This window comes from Schistocerca cancellata, chromosome 3 (assembly GCF_023864275.1).
Source record: "Schistocerca cancellata isolate TAMUIC-IGC-003103 chromosome 3, iqSchCanc2.1, whole genome shotgun sequence".
NCBI classification, from domain to species: Eukaryota; Metazoa; Arthropoda; class Insecta; order Orthoptera; family Acrididae; genus Schistocerca; species Schistocerca cancellata.
The window spans coordinates 385,722,251-385,736,969 of record NC_064628.1 but is presented as its reverse complement, the minus strand read 5'-3'; the positions used below and the strand labels follow the sequence as shown (position 1 = coordinate 385,736,969).

The following is a 14,719-nucleotide window of genomic DNA, read 5'->3' as shown; positions in this document are numbered from 1 at the left end:
AGGACCAGTATTATCACAAATTTTTAAAGTAAATAAATTATTTTTTACTGAAGTTTTATTAGATCGCCTTCTTTTCTGCCTATTTTTAAATTAACTTCCTGACGAACTACAAACTGGAAATTTTAGACATAGCTCAGAATTGGATGACAATGGAATATTAGCTCGTTTTCTTGTCTGCTTCACTTGAGAATTATTGGCGGGAATATACATTGGTGTTGAGCCCCTGTATGAGATCAAATTAATCTAATTTTTACCTTCACGGTCTTTTCACGAGATATACGTAGGACGAAGTAATATTTTGGTCCAGTCACGTGAAGCGAAATTGAAATAAACCTGAATTTACGTGTCTCTATTGTAAGATCAACGAACTCGATTGAAAAATTTCACTTTCACAAGACTAAAAACCAGAAAATGAAACCTCCACAACAAGGTGCTGTTAATGGTAAGTTATTTAATCAGCAGTACAGTTTAATAAACTAGCGATAATAGTAACGATTTTTAAAATGGTTATTTAAATAAAATCGAATTTTTAATATACTGCATTTTCAGATTGGACTAAAAAGTATAAAATAATTTCTTCTAAGCCCATACAGATTCCTAACCCCACACAGATTATATGGAAAATTTGTGTTTTTGATGATCATATTGATGCATTAATAGTTCACCTTCTTACTATTATCTGTTGCATGCCGTCCCATATTTTTCATTTTAAACCCTACAAACATCTTCATAGCTATTAAAAATACCCAATCACAGATTTCCAGAACTACCTGTGAGTGGTTAGGAATGTAAATGACACTAAGAGAAAGAATTTTATACTTTCTAGTGCGATTTAAAACGTGTTAAATCAAAAATTCATTTTTATTGAAATCATTATTTATTGCTCGATTTCTAAACATGAATTTCAAAAAATCACAATTCTCTCACAAACTTTACATTGCATCAATAAAATCCATGTCTGTAGTTCAAAATAACATGTAGCATTGAGGAAGAAATTTTATTTTACAATGGAGGCTTGCGTGAAAACATACGAAAATAATGTCAATAACTGCATCTCAGCGAGAGGAGACAGGAGTAATATTCACCAGAAAATTGTATACTAAGATTCTGAAGAAATAAATTGTGTGATCTATGTAATTTTTCAATGAATGATCAAAAATCTCATTCCTGGTCCATGCTTTATACTGCTTAAGTAAATTTATACATTCTTTAGAAAGAAATTTACAAATATCGTTATGGAAGAAGCTATCTCATTGAATACATAGTTTATTAATCAATGAATGATTCTCTCTCGAACTGTAGCACTCCTCTAGATGCAGGTGTTCGGAAATTCCCGTTACAAACTTCCAGAACTTGTAGAGGGGAAAGAGTACATAATATTTTTAATAGGAACTCACGTCTGGAAACGTCCAGATGTCGTTCTACGACGGTTTGTGTTCAGATGTTTAATTTGTCCACTGATGCTTGAGCAATTGAATTGGACGTCACGCAGTAATTCTAAAAGAAACATAACGAAACATCTTTTGGGGTCGTATTCAAAGTACAGTTCACGAGATTCGTGTAGAGACAAAGGCAGGTCTGCTCACACGAGTTCTGACGGCTGCGCTGAAAACTGAAGAGAGACCAGGTGGGACGGAGAGTGCGTGTCAGAACATGCTTCGTAGGTACAATGTTTGTAACAACGTTGGTGGTCGCCACGTCGAGCTGCTGTTGTAATGCAACAGTAGTGTTCTGTACGTATAGAATGCTGGGTTTTTTTCGTGTTTTGCAATAATGTAAACACGTAATGTTTCAGTGTCAGCACAAACAAACGTGCTCAAGTGATAAGCGGATGTTTCTTTATGTTTCCTTTCGAACTGTCATCTAATAATTGTACTGCATCACGCCTAATTCAATTTGTTAAGCAGAACTGGATATGTTAAATGTCTGAACTGAAAACGTCATAGAATGGAAACGGTAGGTTTCGGGACATGGGTTTTTATCCAGAATATTTTGTACTGACTCCCTTCTACAAGTCCCAGACACTCGTAAATAATCCGATAATTATAACCTTCTGAAGATGGGCATTAGGTGCCTGAAACCAGTTAAGAAATTAAATTTCTTTTATGGAACTGGTTTCTGCTTGTTTCGATATATACAACTACAGTCGCTGAAGAAGATGGATAAAATACTGTCCTAGAAGTTTGTACCGGAGATTCCGAACACTCTGTATGATGCAAAAGGATATGACTCTCTGTATGCTTCCATGAGTACATGTTTGACACATAGAGCTGCTCTGCACTGCATAAGCCTATTGTTCACAATAGAATCACGTGTTGACTGGAAGAACATCTCCACCTGCAGCCCCTGACAGTCGCCTCTGGTAATTTTGTCCCTACACGTCCAACAGTCACTGTTGCAGGTTGAGTCCAGACCAGACCATCAGGTGTGGCACCTAGTGACAGGTGCAGCTCGTGCTCAGGGTGACCACACTACTGGACGCCGTAGTTCTCGATGATGTCCTCAATGCTGGATATGGAGCCAGTGACCAGTGCCAGCATGGACAAGGAGGCCAGCAAGGCATTCTTGAGCAGCTTCCAGCGCATCCAGCCGAGCGCCCCCGGCTCTTGCCACAGCACCACGGACTCGATCACTGCAGGGTAGAGCAGACCCAGTGTTGAGAAGCAGACCGCACCCACCAGAGAGATTGCTGGGCCCAGGTTCGGCACTGCCACTGCCATGCCCACTGTAATCCACAAGACCACACTTTTTCTTATTTGGTTTCTTAGATTTTAGAGATCAGACAGGAGTAACATCCAAATACCTCTTATGGGGTTCGTTAGGACAGAGCATTCAATAAACATCCTTAAACTACCTGTGGATGACAGTTGGTAAAGATTATTTCGCACTTGCATACATGCCAAATGGTAAAAGGTGTCCTCCCTTAGTCTTTCAGAACCACCATTGGCACATCATGTTGGGGCTGAGGAGATCCCACTCACCTGAGCCAAGCACCAGTACCACCCTGAAGATCCTCTCCCCAACGTTGTGGTAGACCGGGTGTATGCGGGCAGCCAGTGGCTTCCAGGCGATGTCCACAACTATGTACAGCAGGAGCCCGTACGTCAAGAAGCTACACGCCGCCACTGCCAGCTTCACCACCTGAGCCAGGCTGAAACAGTTTTATCAGCAGTGCATACGTCAACGCTGAAAGTTCGGGTCCAGAGTGGTGACTGAGACGACTCAGGCTGCGTTTCTTTGCATGTGTCGGAGCATGGATTGTTAGATCCCTTAATCGAGCAAACAGGTTACAAAATTTAAAAAGGTACGTGCATGTCCGACATAACCTGAATGACACCATTCCAGGACGTTGGATTGAAAGAGGAGGAGCAGAAGGTGAACTTCATCGACGGTGGCCTCCCATGTCTCCAGCCAGACCTCACATCTTGCAACATTTATCTCTGGGGTTAGGTAAAAGACCGCGTTTTTATCCCCCTTATACCTGACGTTCTTGAAAGTCTGCCACATCGCATTGCTGGAGCTGTGCATTCGATAACGAGAGACCAGATGCTTCGTGTGTGGCAGGAAATGAGCGACAGTTTTGATATTTGTAGTCTACCACATGGTTCTCACTCTGAATGCATAAAAATTTGAACTTTTCTCTTTCCAGGAACGTTGGAATTATGCTTCTAAATTTTACAGGTTGGAAGCAATAAATGTTTGACATATGTTCCTTCTTTTTTAATAGAACTGTAACTGGAATTTGCGAAGTTCGGTGGCACGGGAACAGGTCTGTTGAGTTCAATATTATAAATACAAAATCACAGAGAGGTAATCTAAAACTAGGTCCAATAGTGAATAAGAAAATAGGAATGTGGGTAAGCTGCAACGAACAACACAGTGAACACATTATCTTAGCCGAAACTGAAACAAACACACACCAGTAGTACAAGTTTACATACCAGCTAGCTCCGCAGATGATGAAGAGACTGAGGAGATGTTTGATGAGACAAAGGAAATTATTCATATAGTTAAAGGAGACGAAAATTTAATTGTGAAGGGGTACTGGAAGTCGATGGTAGGTAAAGGAAGAAAATGAAAACTAGCAGGTGAATATGGACTGGGGGAAATATGAAAGAGGAAGCCGCCTGGTAGAATTTTTCACAGAACATAATTTTTAATCATCGGTAAAATTCGGTTTAAGAATCATGCAATAAGTTTATATACGTAGAAGAGACTTGGAGACACCGGAAGGTTTCAGATTGATTATATAGTATATACATCTATTTCGGAACCATATTTTAAACTGTAAGACGTTTCCAGGGGCAGATGTGGACTCTGATCACAATTTGTTGCCTACGAACTGTAGACTGAAACCGAAGATATTGCAAAAAGATGGTAAACTAAGGGGGATGGGAGCTCCGTAAATTGAAAAAAAAAGAACAAAGATTGCTGGGAGTTTCAAAGGATTGACTAAAACAGGAGTTAGAAATACAGTAGAAGACGAATGACTAGCTCTGACAGATGAAATAATGAAGTCAGCAGAGGATGAAATACGTAAAGAGACAATGTTTTGTAGAGATCCTTGAATATCGCAGGAGATACTTAATTTAATTGATGAAAAGGAAAATATAAAAATACAGCAAATGGAGCAAGGAAAAAGGAATAAAGAGGTCAAAAAATGAGTTTCACAGAATGTGCAAACTGGATAAGCAGTAATTGCTAGAGGACAAACGCAAAGCTATAGAACAATATAAGGGTGTTAGTGTTAACTTATGACAACTAAACATCCTGAAAGCGACGCATCGTAGGAAATAAATGTTCTAGCTGAAAAAATACTATTAAAGAGGGCATCCGTCTGTGCTACAACTATTCAAGCCTTGGTGTCGCTCCACAATTTTTACCTCCCTTCATTGTTCTTCGCTAACTTTACTTTCTACTCCAAATTTTTCTTCGGTTTCCTTTACTGGTTCCTCAACGTACAAATTGAAAACGTAGAGGGTAGGATGCAACCCTGTCTCACTCCTTTCTCAGCCACTTCTTCCCTTTCATGCCCTTCGACTCCTGCAACGGCTGTCCGGCTTCTGCACAAGCTGTAAGTACTCTTTCGTTACTTCTACCTTACCCTGCTGCCTTCTGAATTTCATACGGAAGCTTCCCATTTTCGTTGTATATTCGGATTATAGGCCATAAAATACGTACGGTTTGCTTAGGTCATTGTTTTCCATTCGTGGTTGATGGCGCTGTAGTCGACATATGTCAAGTGTGCTTTTTATTCAATTAAGAACCGACGCATTTAATTCTACATTTCACTTATGATGTAAACCTTTGTGTTCTAACAGATGATATTTACAATTTACTTTAGTGTTGCAAATTTGATTGCGGAGTACAATATGGTTAGCCGTTTCAATGTCAGGTCAGAAAATACGTTTAGTGTAATCCAGGAACAACGGCGTGTATGTAATAGTTTTCTGTTTTCACGGGAATTCTTGATTTCCGTGAGACCCCGTGCCTCTCATCATTGAGGAGCTTGGACTCTGTGAGTCACCTTGCTTCACACCAATCACCCTCGTAGGAGGGTTCGAAGACGGACACCGAAATCAGTTATCCCGGTGGTTTGGGGCTCATGAAACCTGTAGGGAACAGAAAGCTACGTTATCATACAAGTAGCTTATTCTTTAGAAATGTCAGTGTCTAGGCTTATTATTTGTACTGTACAATCACATTCATAGCAGTTAAGTAACGTTTTAACATTAATATCAACCATTCAAAATCAAAAGTTTACATTATAAACAAAATGCAAATTCAACTGCGTCGGTTCTAGAACTGCAAAAAGCACGCAAACAGTCTAGTTGTCGATTACAGCGCTATCTACCACGAATGGGTACCTAATTTTTAGCGTGTAGTAGAATCTGCAATAGAAATGCGAGCGGGGGGGGGAGGTTGGTTCTTATTTTAAAATACAAAATTGACTCCTCCCACAAAGCAGTTGTGGTTATGAGATGCCCAATTGTAGCGCATACTGATGTCCCCTCTACTATCAACTTTTCACCAGATCTTTTTTTTTTTTTTGTACGAAGCGCTGGTTTCGAGATATTTAGCCGTCTGAGTTTAAAAAAACACACTGCATAGCTAAGTGTAAGATAGATATAGCCTACAGGAATATTAAACAGATTTTGAAACTATTTGGACGCTCTATGAATAAAACTGTGCAGCTCCCTAAATAAAAAGTCTATATTTATAAAGACGCTTAGGCATCTGTTGTCATCAGATATCTGCAGTTAATATGAAAAGAACGTAAAGAGTGAGAGGTGTCTGTTACATAACAAGAGGCCCCGAAAATTTAAATAACTGTTAGCTCCCCTTCATTAATAAGTCGTATGGATTTTAAGAGCTCAATAGGAAAGAGAAGCTGAAGATAGAAGGGGTGTATAGATGGGTTATATCAGGGAAATGAACTTCCTGGCAATATTGTAGAAAGGGTAGAGGACGCAGATGAAAAAAAGATGGAAGTTATGATTTTGCAAGAAGAATTTCACAAAGCACTGAAGGACCTAAGACGAATCCATGGTCCTGCAAAAGCCGATATCCCTTATAAATATTGAGATCTGGTAAGAGTCACACATGACCAAACCATTCCACCCTGTGTGCAAGATGTATAAGACACAGGAAATATCCTCCCATTTAAAGAAGAATATAATAATTCTAGTTCCAAAGAAAGGAGGTACTGAGATGTATCAATATTACCGAACTATTAGCTTAATAAGTCATGGTTGCGAAGTACTGACACGAATTACTTACAAGAAGAGTCTACCTCAAGAATAGTCGGCTTGGTTTCTGGAGGAATGTAGGAACACTTGATGCAATATTGACCACACGACTGCTCTTAGAGGGTAGGCTGAGGAGAAGCAAACAAACGTTTATAGCAATTGTAAAGTCAGAACATGTTTTTGACGGTGTTGACTGGGCTACACTCTTTGAAATTCAGAAGGTAGCAGAGGTAAGACGCAGGGAGCGAAAGGTTGTTGAGAGCGTTGTCTGTCTTTGACTTGTTCCTTTTCAGAATCGTGTGTTGTTGCGCGTTGTAATGGTACTTGAATTACGTAACCATTACGGCACCTCACCTCAACCTCTATACCAGCAATATTCTACTGCGTTTCTGTAAAATAGTTAACATATTCCTGTGACAACATTCAGATTTGATTTCATTAATGTAGAGGTACTTCGATACATCGATATGTATATATTGCAATGATATTATTCTTATGTATATTCTTTCTTTTGTCACTATGATCTTTGACGCACTTGTAACTCTGATTTTTGGGCGCGTAAGCGATTATTAGAGAGTCAAGCTTTGGTCGTCATGTTAAAAAGACGCAAATTGTAGTCAGTTTATGAAATGTGAACTTTAACAGTGAGGAAGATATTTTCAAGTATGTTTTATATTGTGAAGTGATGTTTTGGAACGAGTTACGTGATATTGCAACAAAAGTAATAAATAAAAGAAGTGTAACTTAAATTCGGAGTGCTGATTACTTTTTTACATCACCATTGTCCTAACTAGCAAAAGTTTAATCTTCAAGAATGGTTTATGAAACACATCTATAAAACTTTTGAATATCGCAGAATAACACCTAGGCCTCTTTGCATCCGAGCTTGGAATCATCACTACCTAAATTTTCGACGATTGTGCCATGAGTTCACCAACGAGACCAGCGTGGGAAACATGAAAATATGAGTGCCAGTTTATTCATCATTTCAAGAAATGACTTTATTAACTGTGCTCTAATGACACCTGCCGCATAATAAACTTTGTTGTTGCCCGAAAATGCAATAGTTAATAGCGTGAGCAACACTACAATCATAATTAATTATTGTGGTCGGGTTGTTAGAGCGTGTAATGTTAAATCTATAAATTATACTACGAGGGCTGTTCGGTCGCGAAATGAAAGCCACAGTGAAAATGATTTTTTTTTATTCGCAACAGTTAGCCACACCTTGCAGTTACCTCTGTAGACAGTTGCAGCTCCGACTTAGACATTTGTCATGGTGTTGTACAAACTTCCCAGTACCCTCAAAGCAACCGCCTGCAGCCAGTTCTCTAGGGTTGTCTGCCTTTCGTTGTTTGTGCCAAAATGTTGTCTTCGTAGCCAGCGGTCCACGTGAGGAGAGATGAACAATGGAGGGAGCCAATTTAGGGCCGTATTGTGGCTGATCAAACACTTCTCATTAAAAACGCTGCAGGAACGTCGTCATTGCCCCTGCAGAATGCGGCTGAAAATTGTCTTCAAGAAAGAAACGCATGACATTTATGTTATGTGGGCTGCATAGTTTCAGGCGAAGTCTCTCACCAGATCCAAATACTTGACAGGAGACACAGTTGTTTTAGGCATTTCTACGTGATCACTTTGCGCTATGATCTGAAAAGAGCGCCTTGAAGTATTCGACAGGCACAATAAAGACACTGCCCAATACATCTGTGTAAAGTTCCATCGGATTTTAACGGTGGTTTCCATTTCGCGCCTAATCGGACCTTACTTTCCGAATACGCCTCATACGTCTGCAAGCCTTTATGAGAAATAGTAGATGTAAATAAAGCATATGAAAAGAACTTCATTTGGGTGGAGATACCACAGCACTGTTAACTGGACTCACACTTCGTCTACGGGCAGGTTGAGGGTGATGCTGCCCATGGTGTCCTCCCCGTACTTGTAGTAGCCGAAGAAGCCCACCACGCAGTAGAGGGTGCACATCAGAGCCATGGCCGTGTTCACCACTCCGGGACACCCCGAGAAGTGTGTGGGATTCCGCATGTTGTTCTCCACAGGCATCACCTGCGAACCAAACACAAACGTAAGTCTCTCGTTACTGAAACAGTGAACACCCACACAGCAAAGGCCACTTGGGGCGTCGCTCTTATACCATCCTCTCACGCAAAGCGCGGACTAACGTGGACACGGATGTGATTTCCTGCATGGCTGGTAAGCGATCAGAAACCATCACACAGGACACTATATGCTCGCTAATGCCTTCTCAAATCGTAATGGTATCGAGGGACAGCTGCTCCTGTCCCAGACTTACAGATTTTGTTTCGAAATATGGACATTGTTGAAACAGAGATTCCCGAAGATGAGCGCAGAAAACACTGAAGAACGTCCTGGAGATATTGATGTCACTACACACATAGCAGCAATAACTTTAAAAATATTTCACTTCCTCCTAGGCAAAATGCTTTTGTGGCATATCTACATGTATACATATTTCAGCGAGTGAACAAAGCATCGTAGATTTATGAGGAATTAAAATAGTCCATTCAGGAATCGAACACAAATCTCCTAGCTGAGAAAGCAGTTCACAACCAAAGCCTCTGTGTGCAGTAGCTTGGAGTTGCGTCACGCGCAGTTCAGACGGGACGGGCGGGTTGCCGCAGCTCACGTTCCCACCAGCCCAACATCAGAGGCAGGGTCGTAACTCAACACAGCGTCCGACCAAACCACGCCGGTCTGCTTTCGAATTACATTTCGGCGGACACCATGGAAACGTACGGCATCAACTGCGCCACCTGCCGAATTTCAACTGTTTTCTTGTTATTTTTGTCAGTCACCAGTATTTACACTCGTGTTCATAAAAAAAAAACAGGTTACCTTGATCGACTAGATATAGAACGTTCATATTCACATGTCATGTACATTAGAATGTTCTGCAGAAATGATTAGCATTTCAGCCGCCCCTGTTCAGCATGCGTCCTATTGCCTAGTATGCACAGCGTTCACCATGGGCCCTAATGACTTGGTCCATGCGTGATGGCATTGACGCATACAAGTCGCGAATGGCATCCTTTGATATAGCTACCCATGCTGTATTCACCTCGTTCCAAAGTTCATCTGTGGTGGTTGCCATTAGGTCACAGCGCTGCACCTTTCGTTTCACCAAATCCCACACATTTTCGATCGGTGGCAGGTCTCGTGATCTGGCGGGACAGGGCAAAAAGTTGACATCAAGAAGGCACGTGTTCGTGCAGCAACGTCTAGTCGTGTGTTGTCTTGCTGAAAAATGGCGTCTGGGGTGTTGTGAAGTAAGGGTATGACTACAGGTCACACGACGTCATTCACATAGATCACACTGGTCACTTTGCCCTGGACACGCACCAGTTATGATTTGTGGTCGTACTCAGTAACACCCCACACCATAAGCCCTTGAGTAGGCGCTGAATGTGTGGTGCGAATGCAGTCACTGTGATGCCGCTCCCCCTGCCTGCGAGGCCTTGTCCCATCTCTCTGGTTATGTTAGCCCACAAAACATACATTTTCAACGGAGAATCCTCGTGTTGTGATTGCATGATCAGAAAACTGGATTGTGGGTGGCAGTATCGAGATGATGCATTTTTGGACCACTATTTTTGGAAGGAACCTTAAACAGTGAACGCCATTGTTTAATGATCCACCGTTGCATTGATCAGGTAAAGAAAGAAGAGATAGACTACTCATGGTTACAACAGGTTGGTGCTTTTGCGCAGGCAACTAATAACAGAGTGCGCCTTCGGGAAGGTTTATTATTTTTTTTAAACGTGTCATCTTGAATATCCAATGTATCCTCGCTCCCCGGAATTTACTGTAACAGACTGGTTTGTTTGGGGATGGGCAAAATCTGTAGTGTAGCGCATTCGCCCACTCACGCTTTGTGATTTAAAAACTAAAGTGACTGCGAACGTGAGAAGCACATCACAATAAGGTCTGCAGAAAGTGTTTGACAATAAAACTAAGTGGGTTAACACTTGTTTAGCCACACGAAGACGTCATTTCCAGCATATGCTGTAACTGGGCACAAAGTTTCCGAACACATTCTATAAACACAAATGAATTTAATACTCCGAAAAATCATCGTAAGTTTTCACTTGCTTTTTGATTAATATCGCCTTCAGAAAGGTATTTTTGTAGTAACATTTGGTAATCACGAGCAATAAGCAACTTGAAATAAATCATACAGGGGTAAGTGTCTAACGCGTTGCCACATTTTTCACTCACCGAGTGAACAGTACTGGGTGCATCATAGCGAGACGTTCTAATTGCCATCTGTGGAACTTGTAAACAATCAATGTGAACTAAGAAACTAAGTAACTCAGGACACTCATGTTCACAAATAGAACACCTTGAACTGCTAGAGGCAGGACGTTCATATTCACAGGGCATGTACATTAGTATGTTCTGCAGAAATGATTAGCATTTTCCCCATGTCGGCCAACGGCGTCAAGGTCGACATCGATATCGCGGAACAATAATATCTATTGGTAAAATGTGCCTGCGGCTCTCTTTGTCACTATAAACCGAAGGTAACTGATCAGTGTGACTGGTGCAGACGTGCAGGATGCCTCGCAGACGTATGCATGATACGCCACCCAGAGCACAGAACCCCCCTCCCCCCCCCCTCCCACCGACGTCCGAGAAGATCGACACCTCATCCGAATGGCATTTCAGGACAGATCTGCCACCTCCTCGGCTCTGGCACAACAGTGGAACAGTACAACACATCGTACACTATCATGGGTAACAGCCCGTCACCGTTTATTAGGCATGGGTTACGTGCGCGTCGTCCACTTCTCCGCTTACCTTTGACGAATGTGCACAAACATTCTAGACGGCAATAGTGTATTAAACGACGTCACTGGTGACAGGAATGGCATTAGATAATGTTTCCTGTTGAATACAGGTTCTGTTTCTTTGAAAACGATGGCCGGATTTTGGTTCGCAGCAGACAGAGGCAGCGGCATCGCAGTGACTGCATTTGTGCAAGACATACAGCACCAACTCGAGACCTTATGGTGTGAGATACTATTGCCCACAACCACAGGGCACTGTGACCAGTGTGACCTGCTTGAATCACATCCTGTGACTCGTAGCCATACTCTTTCTGCACAGCACTCCAGACGCCATTTTTCGGCAAGACAATCCCCGACCAGATGTTGCTGCACGTATACGTGCCTTCTTGGTGTCAAAAGGGTGTCAGCGTTTTGCCCTGGCTCTCCAGGCCTCCAGACGTGTCTTCTTCTTCTTCGGCCATACAGACCTTGGTGGACCTTGGCCTCCTAAACAATCTTCCACCATATATCTCTGTTCTCAACCTTTTTCTTACAACCAATCGAAAATGTGTTGGACGTGGTGAAACAACGGGTGTAGTGCTGTGACCCAATGCCAACTACCACAGAGGAACTTTGGAACCAGATGAGTGCAGCGTGGATGGCTATACCACAGGACGCCATTCGCGCATTATACGCGTCGATGCTATCATGCATGGAACAAGTCATCTGGGGTCATAATGGACTCTGTGCCTACTAGGCAACAGGACACATGCTGAACTCAGGTGACCGAAATGCTGATGATTTCTGCTGAACATACTAATGTACATGTCCTTTGAATGTGAACTCTCTATCTTCAGTTGTTCAAGATGTTCTGTTTCTTTTTTCTGAAGATGAATGTGATTCTAGATGCAAATGATTCGGCCGGCCGCGGTGGCCGTGCGGTTCTGGTGCTGCAGTCCGGAACCGCGGGACTGCTACGGTCGCAGGTTCGAATCCTGCCTCGGGCATGGGTGTGTGTGATGTCCTTAGGTTAGTTAGGTTTAAGTAGTTCTAAGTTCTAGGGGACTTATGACCTAAGCTGTTGAGTCCCATAGTGCTCAGAGCCATTTGAACCATTTTTGAGCAAATGATTCAAGAGCACGCTAGCAAGTGTTATACCTACGTCGAGACACGAGACATAGATTGGCCTATCTGGAGCCAAAACACGTAACTTTAAAGGAAAAAAACACCAAAACTTTTCTGTTAATAAAGTCAGCTGGCACAGTGTATCTTCTAAGTGTACGTGTGATGTAGGCCATCGTCGATTGATCCCGACTTATGAAAATGAATTACGTAACTATGAAATCCATAACATTATGTAAATATAGAAATGACAAATAAAGGCAGCCGAGTTCATATTCTGAATATATATTAGTAAATACTGCTCAACGTTGAGGAGGACCACACAGAAATATGGAAAACTTCATGCATGCTCCCCGATATTATAGCCGATGGGAAGGCTAGAGAAGTTACCGTGTAGTTCTCCTACGGGGAGATCAGAGATCTGTAATACAGTACTGGCGATTAAAATTGCTACACCACGAAGATTACGTGCTACAGACGCGAAATTTGACCGACAGAAAGAAGATGCTGTGATATGCAAATGATTAACGATTCACATCATTCACACAAGGTTGGCACCGTTGGCGACACCTACAACGTGCTGACATGAGGAAAGTTTCCAACCGATTTCTCATACACAAACAGCAGTTGACCGGCGTTGCCCGGTGAAACGTTGTTGTGATGCCTCGTGTAAGGAGGAGAAATGGGTACCATCACGTTTCCAACTTTGATAAAGGTCGGATTGTAGCCTATCGCGTTTGCTGCTCGCGTTGGTCGAGATCCAATGACTGTAAGCAGAGTATGGAATCAGTGGGTTCAGGAGGGTAATACGGAACGCCGTGCTGAATCCCAACGGCCTCGTATCACTAGCAGTCGAGATGACAGGCATCTTATCCGCATGGCTGTAACGGATCGTGCAGCCACGTGTCGATCCCTGAGTCAACAGATGGGGACGTTTGCAAGACAACAACCATCTGCCCGAACAATTCGACGACGTTAGCAGCAGCGTGGACTATCAGCTCGGAGACCACGGCTGCGGTTACCCTTGACGCTGCATCACAGACAGAAGCGCCTGCGATCGTGTACTCAACGACGAACCTGGTGCACGAATGGCAAAACGTCATTTTTTCGGATGAATCCAGGTTCTGTTTACATCCGTGTTTGGCGACATCGCGCTGAAGGCACATCGGAAGCGTGTATTCGTCATCGCCATACTGGCGTATCACCAGACGTGATGGTATGGGGTGCCATTGGTTACACGTCTCGGTCACCTCTTGTTCGCATTGACGACACTTTAATCAGTGGACGTTACATTTCAGATGTGTTACGATCTGTGGTTCTACCCTTTATTCGATCACTTCGAAACCCTACATCTCAGCAGGATAATGCACAACCGCATGTTGCAGGTTCTGTACGGGCCTTTCTGGATACAGAAAATGTTCGACTGCTGCCCTGACCAGCACATTTTCCAGATCTCTCACCAACTGAAAATGTCTGGTCAATGGTGGTCGAGCAACTGGCTCGTCACAGTACGCCAGTCACTACTCTTGATGAACTGTGTGATCGTGTTGAAGCTGCATGGGCAGCTGTACCTGTTCACGCCATCCAAGCTTTGCTTGACTCAATGCCCAGGCGTATGAAGGCCGTTATTACGGCCAGATGTCGTTGTTCTGGGTACAGATTTCTCAGGATCTATGCATCCAAATTGCGTGAAAATGTAATCACATGTCAGTTGTAGTATTATATATACACTCCTGGAAATTGAAATAAGAACACCGTGAATTCATTGTCCCAGGAAGGGGAAACTTTATTGACACATTCCTGGGGTCAGATACATCACATGATCACACTGACAGAACCACAGGCACATAGACACAGGCAAAAGAGCATGCACAATGTCGGCACTAGTACAGTGTATATCCACCTTTCGCAGCAATGCAGGCTGCTATTCTCCCATGGAGACGATCGTAGAGATGCTGGATGTAGTCCTGTGGAACGGCTTGCCATGCCATTTCCACCTGGCGCCTCAGCTGGACCAGCGTTCGTGCTGGACGTGCAGACCGC

General features: G+C 42.7%; 1 protein-coding gene across 1 annotated transcript in view; it reads right to left on the bottom strand.

The window, feature by feature from the left end:
- Positions 1–889: 889 nt before the first annotated feature.
- Positions 890–14,719, bottom strand: part of LOC126175093 (proton-coupled amino acid transporter-like protein CG1139) — a 153,966-nt gene continuing 140,136 nt past the window's right edge. Inside the window, exons 8-10 of the mRNA XM_049921634.1 lie at positions 8,635–8,813; positions 2,982–3,151; positions 890–2,725 (exon numbers count right to left, since the gene is read on the bottom strand). Of these exons, the coding sequence (XP_049777591.1) occupies positions 2,472–2,725; positions 2,982–3,151; positions 8,635–8,813 (603 nt within the window). The 3' untranslated portion in view covers positions 890–2,471. The remainder of the gene's footprint in view (positions 2,726–2,981; positions 3,152–8,634; positions 8,814–14,719) is intronic.